Here is a 16,286-nt window from a genome sequence, read left to right on the forward strand (position 1 = left end):
ATGCGTTTTCGAAGACATCCAGCTCCATACAGAGGAGTATTCGTACCATTTAAGAACATCCCGACTGGACCATGTAGTTCACTTATCTGGCAATAGAGCGATTTACGAATCCCTACGAAACTCTAAAATAAGTTTTAAGAAGACCTTTGTTTTTGTTCGACCATGCAGGTGTACCATAAAGCTACACAAGAGACCACCGTTCAACTCAGTTTTCATAAACCAAACTAGAATGCAGAACTAGCGATTTTCTTTTTGCGGCGGGACAGGGCGGAGGGTAAGCGCGAGGTAGGGGTGGCGGGGACACAGGTGACGGGATCCGGACACGAGCGACGGACGGAAAGGGAGACGAAAAATACAACTACAATAAAATAAATTTCAAAAATTAAAGTAATGATACTTTTTTCGCCTCCTTTCCACCGCGCGTCTTGCTATTCATGGTCTCCCACGTACGACTCCCCTGAAGAAAAAGGCAAAAAATATCGCCTTCTCTGCAGGCTAAAGGGCACAAAATGTATATATTAACAACAAAAACAAACAAACAAACAAGCAAACGAACCAAAAACAACAACAACAAAGAACTGTCCAAGTGTGGACGCACAGTCTTGCACAGCTGAAAGTCGCAAACCAGGAAGACAGACCAGCAGTGAGTGACCAGTAGTTACCTTGCTTCTTTCAGGTTTTTGTTAAAGACACAGGCAACAGCTATCACAGTTCCTGTCTTGATGCTTATTACCGGGACACACAGTATGGAATGGACATAACAATCTGTTAGGGGCAAGAAAAACTCTGAGTCAGATAATATGTAAAGTCAGGACGAAGCACTGGCCCACAGCGTCACCCCATGGAAGGGAATCCAAGACAGTCTTGGATTTTGGAATCCACATTGTGGATTTCGGATTCCAGGTACTGGATTCCGGATACTTTGTCAGTGGAACTTTGATTCCGGATTCCAATCGTTGGTGAGACTTCAGATTCCTAGATCCAAAGTCTAGATTTCCGGATTCCAAAACTCAAATTTCCTGGATTCCTTTTTTTCCCGCGAGCGGCTGTCGTTTAGTCTCCCAGCAGATGTTCTTAGGGCTTCGTCACGCGTTCCTTTAGCTTCCTGACGAGCCAAAAGAACGTTTGCGTGGGAGGCTAGAATCGAGCCTAAGATTCCACAAGCAGAAATTTCTGGGATTCTGGATTCCCCTACATGGGGCAACTAGTCTCTGATAGCTAATAGCCGGCCTTACGAAACTACGACGGCGACGGCAACGGGAACGTCAAAAAAGCAATAGGTTTAATTAATAAGCAAAACAACAACTCTGCACGTGCATCACGCTTTTTTGTACATTTTTTTAAGTCCCTGCACAACTACGACGTGAAATGACCACATTTACTTGAGAACGGAAACGGCAAGCTGATAAATTCTACCATCTCTGTCAGAACTCGGGCGCGGGCCCTTCTCGTCAGCGCCAAACTAAATTCCCCTCTTTTAAGTAACTGGGTCCTTTGGAATAATCGCGAAAAAAAATTGAAAGGATGCGAAGTCTATTTTTCAGCGACGTTTTCATGGACGTCGCCGTCGTCGGATCGTAAGGTCCCTAAAGTCACCTGGGAGCCAATGAGTTTAAGCTCAGCTACCTCTTATCGCCCTTGCTGCCAGTGGACTGATAGCCTGTTCCAGGCGTTCGGATAGTGGAATGAGGCGCTCTTTTTTCTACTCTCATCTCGTTGCGCCTTCCCCACGATCTGAATTCCTGGAAAAGGCTACTGGTCTGAGTGTCAGGCTTTCCTTAGGGGTTAGGGGAGAGGGCGCAGGACGCAGCGGGAGACCCACGCGTTTGGAAATTTAGTAGAAAATGTTTATTTCCCCTCTGTTTGATATTTCTTCGCTTTTTATTTAAATCCTATTTGTGCTTTTATTAATTTTGGCGTGTTGGGGTACACAGGTAGCTACTCTCCTGGCTATATCCAGATACATGTGACTATCCTTCCCTTTTCCGCAGGTAATCGTAGTCTGAAATGTCATTGGAAGATAAAATTACAGAAACAGATCTCTGCTGACCAGCTGTTATTTTTGAAACTGAAATCAAAATGGCTACCGGTGACATTTCAGTGCGCAACAAGGAAGGTCTTCTTCAAGCAGATGCTTTCTGAACGCAAGATGCAGGTACTTTAAGTTTTCTTCGTTCTTTTGCATTTAATTTTGTTACGCCTTCTATTAAATTAACCACGTCACTCGCGCGGACAATGTACATATAATTTATCGCGGGTTGGTTGGAAGAGCAGATTTATTTAATCAGGAAAAAATTATTTTCTCAACACGCTATGGTGGGCAGATTTATTTGGTAAACAGTTTACATATTATTTGACTAATTATTACATGCCTGCCTCAATTAGGACTTATAAGCAATGCATTTACCACCGTACCACCGCATGCATACCAAAACTGTGCCGCCGATGGCTTTCGATAGCGTCGAAAAAGAGCTAGTTGTGTTCAAGTCGGGATCAGGAAAAATTAACATCCAAGTCACTGGGAATTCATACATGCATTTTCCCTACAATCAGTAACTTTTCTTAGATCACTTTTTGCCTCATGCGGCTCAAAGAGACTGATGTGAAAACGAATATTCAAGAAACAATGAAAACAAAGAAAAAACTCACAGCTTTAAGAGCTTTTGAACAGGAATGCCTTTGCTGTTAAAAAAAAAAGAGAATTATCTGTAACATAACAAATCGACTGTTCACAGTCCTCTGTTTTCCGTAAGGATCATCGAGATCGAGCACTTTGTGTTACGGGCTGCCATCTTCCATTAGTGTCAGAACTACTTAGGGGGCGGGGGCAGTTTGGGAGGAAGCGAGAAAAATAGAAAAATACCCCCCCCCCCCCACCCCCAAAAAGCTATAATCCCAGACGCCCGCCCCCTCGGTACATTTGAAAATCAAGATACCCCTGACGTTAAGACGCGGTATATCTAAACGATCTCACGAAAAAATAAGGGACTGTGAGCAGTCTACATAACAAATTACACGCATTGCATGCATCTTACCCAATCCATTTACCTGTTATTCTTTGTAAGTCGTATGTGTACTTTGAGTCCTGAAGAGAGAAAGGAATATAATTGAAATCAGTTAAACACCTTCAAACACAGATCTACTTCAATTAATTCCAAAAAATAAGGAAATAAGGTTTTTTAGAGGTTTTTCCCTGTTCCCTGACCCTATACCATCATGAAAGGCTTACCTCGGTTATGTTAGACACATTTAATTTTCTTTTAGATTGAATGACATCTTCAAATATACTTCCCGAAACCTCAAATCAAAGTAATAATAGTACATTAGATACTAACATAGAAACATATCAATAATTAGTCCATTCGCAAACGTCTGCTTGTACATGTAAGTGGAGAAAGTGGAGTGTTTAGCCTTACAGTGAAATGAGTGAATACAGTTTTCTTTGGGGTTATACAATGTAGACATCCATCTCTCTCCAGGGTAAGGGGTCTCTGATCCCAAGCCCTAAAATGGGCATGTGCCTGCCAGCCAACAGGGTATGGTTTAATCAGGGTAACCTTTGGAAAAAATTAATCTCTTAGTATCTTTAACAGAGTTGTGAGACAAATGGAGTTTGTTTAAAATGAGAGTTAGGGGCTGGGTTTTGAGAAGGCTATAATGGCATACCCGGCACCAAAACTTCTTCTATACCTGCCAACTCTCACGCCTGCGGGTTGAAAACTTCGATCTCACGCCGGCTCACGCTTGCGGGCCAATTTCTCACGCCTGATTGAAAAATGTGAGTTGTTGCCGTCTTGCTTGACACAATTTCCAAAAATATGTTAACTCAGACCCATGTAAGGAACGAAGACCATGTGTAAAATGAATAAATGACAATACCTTCCTCGCGATCTCTGATTTTGTGGATAAGCGTTTTCTCGATAACTTTGCCTTCGGCAGACTTCGGACGTCTTCGGAAGACTTCGGAATTCTTCGGAACACTTCGAACTTCTTCGGGAATCTTCGGAAATGATCGTGTCGTCTTCAAAAATCCCAGCACTCCCAGGATAAAAATCTCACGCTTATATCTCAGAAAAAGTTGGCAGGTATATTCTTCCCTTAAGTCCCCCCCCCCCCTCCCCTCCTAACCTGCAGCAACTAATTTAATACCATAATAATATATTATCACCTCTATTCTCTTTTCTTGCACACTGCCTCTGCTTTCTTGCTACATGATCAAAAGAAAAAAAACAAAATAAAACAAAACAGAAGCAGAGAAGTTCAAGGTCACACTAATTTGAAAACAGTGCAGTAAAGCAAAAAAATAAACAATTATATCTACTGAATAAATCGGGGATTCTGGTAAGATGCAATGGTGCATTGCACTCATGACATAATCCATTAGATTTTTTGGTACAATTAATAATAATAAATTAGAAAGAGCCTTCATAAATGCTGAATCTAATCACTGTACTATTCCAAATCTACTCTAGAGAAACTGGATTTTTTATTTCTTGCCACATAATGTAATTTGCTGAAAAGTCCACAGAATTTCCTAGTATTAAATTTTTTTTGCACTGCTTTTCATACTCTAATTGCTTGTTTAAACTGACACGTGGTTCAATTTAAGCTTTTCAAAAGATCCTTAAGTGTAGTAATAATTATTATGTACTGACACTACATGACTGTATGCTAAAGAACTGGAAAATGAAACATAACAATTATAACACCAAGGGTTCTAAAATCCATGAACACTGTCACAAAACCAATTAATAAACCATCTGTAAATTTCCACTCACCCACTGTGTACCTTTTATTAGCACTCAGTCAACATTACCTTATTATGAAGTTCCCCTGCTGTGTGATCTAGTATAAGAACAGTACTGCTTTCAGAATTTGTCTGTACTTGGAGCTGAAAATACAGAAGTTTACTAATTCATTCGTTTTTTTTTTCTTTTACAATGTGCATGTTGTAAAGTATAGTGTACATTTAAATTTGTACTAAGTTTTTCTCAATAAAGTGTTTCATTAAATCTCAAGGTAAAAAATACTGCTAGTTACAGAAATTAAAATAATAAAGGCAAGAGGGCAACCCATAGTTTAGCTCCAGCTGTATGCACTGATAGTCGCCCATACAGACCTTGTCAGAAATGTTTCTTCCCTTCATTGGGAAGGAAGTCATGCATGATGGACCCCCTGTCTCAATGCATGGAAGGCTATAGACACTGATTGCTCTTTCAATAAAACTATTGAATTGCTTCAGGAATGGATAACTTGCTCTATAAGACACTGCATGATATCATTATTATTATAAAATGCACTTACAAATTCCCCTATTTTCTGTGTAAGTGGTCCTATTTCCTTTTCATATGATCTGCCTAAAATGTAATAATAATAATCCATTCAGCCACTAAACGCTTTATACAACAACATCTTCACAGATACATATACCAACAACAAGAGATCTAGAATCGGGAGACTGTCTCTTTTACACTGCCTGACACTCCCCATACACCCAAGCGATATCCACCTAGTCCCCAGTCATAACATGGGTGTGGCTCTAAACATTATACATAGTCCTAAAAGATGTACAGACCACAGTGCTTCTTTGGCTCTAAAAACAAATTCTCTCCCAGGGATTGAAGTGGGGTGGAGGTTTGAATCCCAGAAAAGCTCAAAAGCCATTTTATCCAAGAGATTTGGTGACCCATAAGTGAAACCTGGCGTTTGGGCTGTATCTGTGAGTGTCCTGGATAACCCAAGAGAGTTGGGTATCAGCATCTGCAGACACTGACTTTTTGCAGGAACTGTTCATAATGATTGTCATGCAAATCTCAAAACAGGAAGTCTTGTGCAGCTTACCCTTACCATACTTGTACATGTATAAACAACCTGTAATTCATTGTTGACGTGGCAGAGTTTGGAGTGTAAACTAAGCTCAACTAAACTGAACTGCACCTGGCAATCACAATTCTTGTTTGAACAGACCACCAGTGTGATGCGTTATAGTGTTTGGGTGACTGATAAAAATAATAGAGACTTGCTGAGACACTGGGAAACCAGTGGTTAAAAATTTGAGACAGACTAAAAGTTGAAAATTCTGATACTCAAAGAAAATCAAAAAAGAGACTGAGAATTGTTGGAAACATTTGGATGAGAATTTAACAGATTTTTTTCTTTTTTTCAGAAGACTCAACATGATTTTTGTTAGAAAGTGGCAGATGAAGTTTGCCTTTAGAAAGTCACCATATGTACTTACTAAAAAATTCTAAAAATGCCTTCTGTCTCTCATATTCGTGGACATATTTCCTTCTTTCAGTTATGTGATGGTAGCTTTGAAGTATCTGGAACAGAGAAATATGACAGACAGATTAGTTGTTTTTTTTGTTCTATACATATGCACAGGTATGCAATATACAATCCTATGACACATTCAGTACCAGACAAAAAACATGTACACACTGTACAACAAAAGTATATAAAAATAACAACAACAAGAACAGTGATGATGATGATGATGATGATGATGATGATGATGATGATGATGATGATGATGATCGTGATCATAAATCCAAAGTCTCCCTTTAAAAGCAGTTACTCTACTACTTTCTGCTGATGAGTTTGAAATAGAGGAAAATAAAATTTAAAACAAGTTTAAACTTGAACCATAACCAAATTTGGTACCAATTCATACATGTGCACTGTTAGTGTATTATAATTGTAAACAGCAGTTCTGGGACTTTTCAAAAGTTTTCATATCAACTCAGATTTAAAACATGACAAACCTGCTGCTCAGTGTAATCAAGGTGTGGAAAAGTATCTTCTAAGATAACACAAAGAACCTTGAAAAGTAGAAACAAAACCATAACCTGAGTATTGCTGTGCAAGATATTTTAATATAATTCTGCAGCAAGTTGTACAGGAATAACAGAAGGGTGATGCGATTATTATTTTTTTTTCCAAATCAAAACATGGAACACCACAGGCAGCCCAAGCTCACGTCACGTGAAAGGATTAGATTAATTATTAGCGGTGTGCGAGCCGGGACGTGACTGTTCAACGAAAGCGGTATTGGGTTACATGGCGGCCGTGAATTTATAAAGGATTTGTATGGGAATCCACGTTATAGATTTAGGAAGATAAATACTCGTAGAAATTCTCAATAAAAAAACGTCTTACCTTATTTACATGGTGTGTTCTTGCTTGCCGTGTGGTTATTTTCCCGATCCGGTGCGATTTTAGCGATTTTTTTCATTTCTGAGTTTCCACTACTAAAGAGAGAGCAAGGCCGAACACTTCCAATCTGGACAGCCCGCCGAACGAAGCCAAAAATTCCAGGTTAAAATATCCCCACGGCCAAAATTCCACCGCAGAATCCAACTACAAAGGTTAAACTTTCATTTCAACTTTCTAGCCACGTAATCGCATCCCTGCGAGCGACGCCAGGCGGCAGTTTGTTTCCCCGATGAAACAGTAAAACGTTGGGCCAGAGCCGCGTACAAATCCACCACGACACAACGACCGTTGAAGTCGGCTTGGTAACCTCGTCACGTTGACAAACAAAGACTCACGGGGTACACTAACGCAAATTGTCAACATGAATTTCTGTTCTTATCCTGGGTCCCCTCGGGTCGAATCGGCGCGATTTTGATTGGTCGATTGAGACAATGCGGTATTGTCGATTCGACCCGAGGGGACCCGAGTGTACCCCGTGAGTCTTTGTTTGTCAACGTGACGAGGTTACCAAGCCGACTTCAACGGTCGTTGTGTCGTGGTGGATTTGTACGCGGCTCTGGCCCAACGTTTTACTGTTTCATCGGGGAAACAAACTGCCGCCTGGCGTCGCTCGCAGGGATGCGATTACGTGGCTAGAAAGTTGAAATGAAAGTTTAACCTTTGTAGTTGGATTCTGCGGTGGAATTTTGGCCGTGGGGATATTTTAACCTGGAATTTTTGGCTTCGTTCGGCGGGCTGTCCAGATTGGAAGTGTTCGGCCTTGCTCTCTCTTTAGTAGTGGAAACTCAGAAATGAAAAAAATTGCTAAAATCGCACCGGATCGGGAAAATAACCACACAGCAAGCAAGAACACACCATGTAAATAAGGTAAGACGTTTTTTATTGAGAATTTCTACGAGTATTTATCTTCCTAAATCTATAACGTGGATTCCCATACAAATCCTTTATAAATTCACGGCCGCCATGTAACCCAATACCGCTTTCGTTGAACAGTCACGTCCCGGCTCGCACACCGCTAATAATTAATCTAATCCTTTCACGTGACGTGAGCTTGGGCTGCCTGTGGGAACACATACAGTTGTATTAAGAAACTACAGTAAAAAAGCCACCAATAAGAACCTGTTAGGCTAAAATTTGTCACTTAGTTCCCCTCTATTCAAGAACCTGTTATAGCCTGTACATTTGTGGCATTTAAAACAGGTTCTTATTTTCTAAAATCTATAATTTTGTGTGTACACTGTACTTGCGGGCAAAAGGAATTCGAAATTCATGTGGTCACTGCTTATACTGCTTATGAGTCCTTCTTCTCACAGTCATTTTTACACAAATACCAATTTAGTATACAGATTTTATATGAGGAAAAAGCTGAATACCACTAAATTACTCATAGCTACCATGCTTTTTCTCCGCAGAAAATAAGAACCCATGCAAAAAACCTAAATAGCATAAATTTGTGCTAATTATCATTTATACAAGAACCTTTTTAGGACTGGGAAATGCAGGTTCCTACTTGCAGATTTTTACTGTATATAAATTATATGCCGCTATATGGCACTGATATCAGTTATACTTGATGCAATTATCTGTACAGTGTAATTAAAAAAACCACAAGTTTATCCATATCTTCAAATATCTGCAGTGACGATGTTCAAGGATAAAATATTTGACAGATATGTAGAAAATTTTTGCAAAGAATGTGCATGTTACAGGTCAAAATCAAATTCAGGATAAAATTTTTTAACCTAGATTGATTTTCATTTTCCTTCGTCTCCTTGCCCTAATTGTTCAAATAATTAGGGCAGGTTAAAAAATTTAACCTGAATTTAATTTTCTGTTTACATAACATATACATGTGCAGTGGAAAAAATATACAAAGCATTTACAGGGCATATCTCCAGTTATAGTGCAATGTATGTCATTCATGTACCATGTCATACTTAATGTCCTTATTAAAAGGTACAACAAAAAAAAAGAGTATTTTGGACACAGCATTGCATCCAGTCTGGTGAAAGGCCAGGGTTTAACTCCCTGGCAATCATTTATGCTATTTTGCTTGTTATCCAGCATTGCTGTTCTGTTGTTGTTAAATTCTTTTATCTATTGTTTTTGTTTTTTTGTTTTTGTCTTGTTGCTTTTTGTTTTTTGGTGTTTTTGGTTTTCTTTTTTCTTTATATTTTTCTTCTCTTTAAACTCTAGACACTAGGCAGGGGAGGGTTGTCAGGGAAATTCTTATAATTAGGTCTACAGCTGTAGCTTACCATGATAAATGCTACTAGTTTGCCATCCTTATGCAGTGGGGACAGTATAACTGAAACAGAAAGTATATAGATGCTGCAAGTTAACATTGTATTACTAATATATTCAGACAGGTCTCCTGATACATGTATAATTCTAAGGAGTTGTGTAGCACTTGTGCACTTTATCCTTGTTTGTTGTTTTTTTAATTACAATTTAAATAAATATCAATTATTGTTATCATAAATAATATTATTGTATCTTTTTCTTTTTGAATTTGTTTTACTTTTATATATAATATACACACTGTATCACAAAAGATTTGTAAGGCCAGCCCCATATTTAGCTGAACAATGTCAACTCTCAGTATTTTTAATAGAATTTTATTGCAGTTGTAATAAGCAATAATATTATTGGTGCAATGTTTGTACAAAGAAATAAAAAGCCATTATTAGTATCGTTGAACACTCAAGAATGCAATGTACATGTATCAGCCTTGGTTCCAACAAGGCATTTTTCTTTCTGCAGGTTCCACAGGCATGATGCTAATCATTAAACAATTTTACATGTGTACTGAAAGAAACAAACCTTTTTGGTTGGTCTGTAGTTCATTTACAGGAGGCAGTAGAGCTAAAGAGGGATCTTCTGTGTCAATGCTATGTGCAACCACCCGTTTCTTGCTGTTGATGGCCTCCCTAATGGTAAATAAAATCCATGGTTTATTCTGTTTTTAGTGCTCAATTAGCTTTAATAGTGAAGCCTGTGTTACAGTGCATGTAAGTGCATGGGACTCTCACTACTGTCCCTCAATAAACAAAAATTAACTATAAAAAATAATCAAATTTAAAAATATGGAAATAATTAGCAATTAATGAATGAGGCTGAGTAGGATATGAAAAACTAAGCAGATCAAGAAGGGTGTTATCGGCCAAGGTGGATGATACCCTCCGAGATCTGCTTAATTCTTGATATCCTACATGTACGAAAGCCGAATTCATTAATAATTGATTTATTATTCGTTGAAAATAATTCCTAGTTTAAAAACATAGCTAAAACAAGCTTACCAGCATCGATGTTAAGTTTATCTTCGATAGTGTATGTTTAGGTTCGTCCAGCTCCGTAAATATTCTTCAAATAGCAGATGTCACCCTCCGAGTTGTCTTCTTGCTGTTTTTGATATGCTTTTAGCCATTATTTCGCCTAGTTCCAGCTGTAGTTCCTACTCTTGAAACGAGTGAAGTGTCCGCCATTTTAGTTTTCACAATGGTAACAACTCAATCTCATCCCAGGTCTTCTCACTTAACGGTGCATTAACCTGAGAAGGCTGCATTTTTAACATCATTTCCTCGTTAAACACAAAATTCCTCCAAATTTGGTCATCAGTATGGTGAATTTTGCGTGTGCTTTTAGCCAATCAAAATTGGGGAAATATTTGAATAATAAACAATATTAAGAGATCACAGACACTGAGGTCCACTTCAAAATACAGGGTGTCTGCTTAATATAGGGTCTGCTATAGCATGAAGTTCAGACCATGTTGCCATTGTAAAACCCCTTTAAAACGTCAGGGCCCAGTTGTTCAAAAGGTGAATAATGCTATCCATTAGATAACGCAATTGATTTCCCTAATGATACTTGTCCACTGGATAGCAATTTATCGGGTGGATAGTGTTATCCACCATTTGAACAAGTACCAGAGCCTGATCTTATTGAAAATGCAAAAAGGATATGGTGTTTCTTGGAGAAGGGCATGACGAAATTCTGAGAAATAATCTGTTACCTGACAATCCCAGTGTGAGGTAGCATAGGAGTGTTGATGCCAGGCCTTGCAAGAGCAAGAAGTTCATCAGACTCAGGACTTAACACAAACACCAATGCATCAGCCTGCGGATACAAAATGGCTCATATTTTTATTACAAACTAGTTTATATTTGCAACCACACATACACAAACCAAAAGCAATTGGCAATTAAGGGTAGCATTTTTTACAGGGTTCTCATTAAGTGCTAGCAACTGGCTAAAAAACGAGCCACTTTGAGCTATGAGCTGTCTACTTCACCGGAAAATGGGTAAAGTGAGGGAGTATAAACCTCAAATTGCCTAGACCACCGCTGATTGCCAAACCGCCTACTAAGTTTCACTAATGTACTCTCAACTAATAGGAATGTACATTGATGGTGTTCAGTCTGGGGAATTTGTCAATATTGAGGCTTAAAGGGTGAACTTTATACAGGTGCCAAGTAAGGGCATAAGAACATACAGGGAAATGGAGTTTAGCCAGTGTTTAACAAAACTGTGTTCTAAGCCATTTTCAGTCTGCCCAACACTTTTATAAAACACCACTATCGTGAAAAGTTTCATGAAAGCATAAGCCATAGACTTGAAATTACATGTACATGTAGCACTTATTTTCTTGAAATTACCCACTAAGAAAGATATTGGGGGGTCCAACGATTTGCTAAACGACAGCCTAATAAGTTAGACAAACTGATCCACAGTGTATAGCCAAAAAATGAGTTGGCAATAGAACTAATCTACTTACTGGCAGTCATATTCAAAACCTGACTTATTCAGCATTTATAAAATGCTTATTCAGCTTTTAGTGAATTCCTCTGGAAAAGAGCTGCCAATGGAAATTTCAGCTTTTAATTTTGTTTACGATAGCAAACTTTCTTTGTCAACATACAATCATGTAGTTTATTAAACTAATTTTGTTTCCCTCCCCCACCATAGCATTAAAAACATTCCCTTTCATAAGTGGCCCACATTTTGCAACAGCTATTACTGATGAGTACTTGCCAAAAAACACTTGGGCTGCTTGATGCTACTAACTTAGCATACAACTTGGATATGGAGAAATACCACTGACCATTCATGGCTGGAAATACCAGAAACTGTCTTCAGCCCATTAAATGCAAATTACAATTTTAGAAATATTTTGACCCAAGATCCAAGAATTTATTACAGGTATTGTTGATACTATTGCCAAAAGAAGGCTTGAGCTCACTTCATGCAATATTATTATTCAAGCATCCAACTTGGATTTGCAGAAATGTTATTGACCATTCACGGTTGGAAGTATTAGAAACTGTCTTCAGACGCCTTAAATGCAAATAACAATTCAAAAATGTTTTGACCCAGTTGAAGCATAAATTTACACCTCCGAGGAAACCACATTAATTTCAAGGACTTTTGCAGATGCTTGTAAGGAAATTCATAACACATATTTGTTTTTTTTGCAAATAAAGTTGTAATGGACAGAAAATCCATCTATTCGAACCTCCTATAAATGTGGAGTAAATTAATTGGAATACCGTGCTGCATCAGGGTGCTTTTGGCAGACATTTGTAAATTATACATAACCTAGAAATAAAAGCGTGGTGCACTATAAAAAAATATTGGTACTTCTTGTACATACGATTTTAATAACAACGACAAGTACACCGATTTCACACCCAGCTCTAATCCCCTGTATTCTTATTTTCCACTTTTAATTGCACAAATCTCCTTAATTACAGGACACAAAAATTAAACAATGGAAGTATCTTTAATCCTCCATCGCACATTCTAAAACATGCACATGTAAACAATGCTCATTGGGGAACATGTTAAAACACAAGAAAGGTATCTCAAAGCACAAAGCACTGGAAAATTAAATCGCCAAGAAGGTAACAGCGAAATCGAACTTGTGGTATTTACAGACGGCAAATCGACCTACCAGAGTTTCAATTAAGCCCTTACGTGACCTATCAAAGAATATGAAAAACACCACTTTACGTCAAGCTTTAGGCAACACAAACAAAATTCGATTTTCTGTGTGCTTTCAATTTGTGAATTTTAAAATCGCTTGAATAGCATAACAATTTCGTCCTTATTACACGGCCAAAAACAACCTAAATGATTCATCGCCCTCAAAATGGTTCGATCACCACGTTTAGAAATAAACACAATCTCATCTACTTACTTTACACTTCACACATAGCTTCTAAAGACTATGAGCGGCTGTTTTAAACCTTGTAAAAGCTAATGAATTTTGAGCTATATAAAATGTAAATATTCTCAAGTGGACGCCTTCAGGTCGTACCATTTCTTCTTTAGCTTCAAGAAGGAATTGTTACGACGGCCCGCTCAGATGTAAATACGAAGTTCGCGTGTTCTACATGTAAAAAACGAGCTCAAATTACAAATCCCGCTATACCGGAAATTTAGCAAAACACGAAAACCTTTATACGAAGTGGAAATGGCGTCATTATTTTGGTTTTACCAGAGTCAAAATAATGAATTTTTTGCGGCGACCTAAGGCGAAAACGGAGATACAATATAAGCGTTTAAATAAATGACACAATTGATGGTATTTATATGCATTTGGAAATATGCGTCCGTTTGCTTGCTAGGTGACGGTCTGCATTGTTATCAAGTGTCGCTAACGAAATCAACTTTGCCAATTTGAGCAGCAGTTGTAAGCTTTATTCGGTTTTTTTTAGCCGTCATACTAACGATGGAGAAACAAAATTGCAATGAATATCTCAATAACAGAACGAACTAGTGACGAATAAGGTGAAACTCACCCATCCCAAAAAGAAAAAAAAATTAAGAAAGGTCTACAAAACAAAGACGGCTGTGATTTTCTGAAATCGATGAAACTACGATGCTTTTCTGTTTCAAAATTGAAGATGTAAGATAACAGGTACACCGATCGGAATTTTATTGAGCCCTCTAGCAGGCGCTGTTCTGAAACGTAAACAAACTATTTTTGTGGGCGAAAACAGACCTTGGAGAAGTGATGTGTGAACTCATGCTTTGACTTAGCTTACCACTTGCGGCAAAAGCAGATGGATCGCCCTTTCAGCGCTCTCACTCATGGACTTCAGGCCGCTCGCAAAGGTCAGGCACGAAAGAACATCCTGCAAAGGCAAATGAGAGGGGCTTCACTATTAAACTTATTAAACCGTCTGAATAGCCAGTCCACTTATGCGTTCTTATTACAAAATCTACGTTTGGTTAGCGCAAAGGTAACACAACCGATGGCAATGAAGCCAGCAAGTGTCATTCATTTTGGAAAATAGCCAGTTGCCAGTTAAAAACGTATCGGTTGCAGGAACCTGAAGGTGTAAGCTACCTTCCGTTTAAATCGTTACTTGAGCTGGATCAACGTGATGACAAGCTTACAGCGAGCGTTTAAATCCCTGCAAGGTTCGTTTGCATTTTAAAGAGGCGAGCTGTACTTACTTGCGTGGCCACTGACAAGTGCAACGTACATCGCTTCGCTTCGCCTCTGCTCTCCTGCGACAAACTTCTCAACATATTTACAACCCACACTAAACCTGAAACTAACATATGGAAGGGCGCAAGAGGCACTTTTGCCCTACTTTAAAGTTTAGAGACGACACCAACGAACCCATAGCTTTGAGGTTTTAGTAAAAACTTCAGTTCGCATGCAAATCAGTTACACTAGCGCTCATTTGTCAAAATGCGGCTCTTGAACGATTCTAAATATGGCAGGCGGCTCGCGATAGCGCACATCTGATTGGCTGTAAAAATTCGCGCTAAATTTTTCTGTCAAGAGAAAGGCTCTGCTTATCAATGTTGTTGTTAAATATTCCGCTTATTATTGCAGTATTATCACTTTTTTAGAAAAAAAAAATAGTATTATGAAGTCTTTCGCTGTCAAAAGATTCGTTGTTTTTTTTAATTTTTACAAGAAAAAATAAATACATAAATAAACTGGACGGGAATTTTCAATTACCCCGGCCAAAAGGCCTTTATCACTCTTAAAAACTGCAATTTCGTAGTTAATGAAATTTAACATATTTAAAACTCGTCATTTGAGCACTTCAGAATGACTTTATTACATTTAGATTTATGAGTACCCGACATTTTTGTGTCATCTGATCTTCATCCAGTCCAGTAGGTTTCCTTAATTTTGTTTTCTTTCGAATCATTTTACTTCACGCAAATTCAGCTAAACGTTACTTATCAAATTACTTTTTTTTACCTACTGATATATCATTGTTGTCGTTGGATGTTGATGTTATTTTAATTTTAAATATGTTTTTGAACATGAGTCGGGTGAGTATTTTAATTTACGACATTAGACCAAGTTGCTTTTATTAAGCATTATTTTAAAAAGTTAAAAAATAATAATATTAATATTAATAATAACACTAATGACAAAATAAAAATTAAAACAAAACTCTAGCCGGTTCTTATTTAATCGACGCGAATACATTCATTCACAGAAAAACATATTTCCGTATTTTGCCATACGGAAATATGTGACTGAACATGCAACCTTTTATATCATTAGTAGTCTTTGTCGCTCTGCTACTGACGGGATGATTTAAATACATTAAGAAAGCTTTGAAGACGCCGACAACAATTCAGCTGCAAACAACGTAGCAAATGTACATTATTAATGGTTCTTGGACCCGAGTTACACGAAGTAGTATTTCCGAAAATTCAACCATTCATACCATTAAAAGGAAATATTATATCGGTTAGCCAGGTGATGAACTGAGCCCAGTCTGCTATACTCTAGCTTGCCTTTCAACGCGGTGAATATTTAACCTTGACCTGTACCATCGCCTCCCAGTATTTCTTCTTTTCTTTTCTTAACTTTGTTTGTTTAGTTTTTGTTTGGTTTCCCTTTTTTTCCTCCATATTTTGGAATATGAAATTAGTTTCTGCAGAAGAATTTAACTGTACAGTGTGTCTACTGTATCATTATTATAATAAATTTAATCCAAATTCAAGTATCACTGAATCAGATTGAATCTGATTTTCAGTTTAACTAAAATTGATGAAGAGCTTTTTACCAGAACATTTTCATGCCTTGA

At 38.0% G+C, this 16,286-nt stretch overlaps 1 protein-coding gene across 2 annotated transcripts in view; it reads right to left on the reverse strand.

Moving 5' to 3' along the window:
* The window catches only part of LOC140947814 (cGMP-dependent 3',5'-cyclic phosphodiesterase-like), a 39,626-nt gene extending 24,701 nt beyond the window's left edge, over positions 1–14,925 (reverse strand). The window contains exons 1-13 of one of the 2 annotated variants that reach the window (XM_073397014.1): positions 14,680–14,925; positions 14,265–14,354; positions 11,231–11,334; positions 10,039–10,145; positions 9,474–9,523; positions 6,765–6,821; positions 6,239–6,323; positions 5,305–5,357; positions 4,817–4,891; positions 4,169–4,207; positions 3,230–3,298; positions 3,049–3,085; positions 663–765 (exon numbers count right to left, since the gene is read on the reverse strand). In XM_073397014.1, the coding sequence (XP_073253115.1) occupies positions 663–765; positions 3,049–3,085; positions 3,230–3,298; positions 4,169–4,207; positions 4,817–4,891; positions 5,305–5,357; positions 6,239–6,323; positions 6,765–6,821; positions 9,474–9,523; positions 10,039–10,145; positions 11,231–11,334; positions 14,265–14,354; positions 14,680–14,787 (977 nt within the window). In that variant the 5' untranslated portion in view covers positions 14,788–14,925. Of the gene's footprint in view, positions 1–662; positions 766–3,048; positions 3,086–3,229; positions 3,299–4,168; positions 4,208–4,816; positions 4,892–5,304; positions 5,358–6,238; positions 6,324–6,764; positions 6,822–9,473; positions 9,524–10,038; positions 10,146–11,230; positions 11,335–14,221; positions 14,355–14,679 lie in introns of those variants that run through there. The other variant, XM_073397015.1, reaches the window with a different exon arrangement.
* Between the last annotated feature and the right edge of the window lie 1,361 nt (positions 14,926–16,286).

Source organism: Porites lutea, chromosome 9 (assembly GCF_958299795.1).
Source record: "Porites lutea chromosome 9, jaPorLute2.1, whole genome shotgun sequence".
NCBI lineage: Eukaryota > Metazoa > Cnidaria > Anthozoa > Scleractinia > Poritidae > Porites > Porites lutea.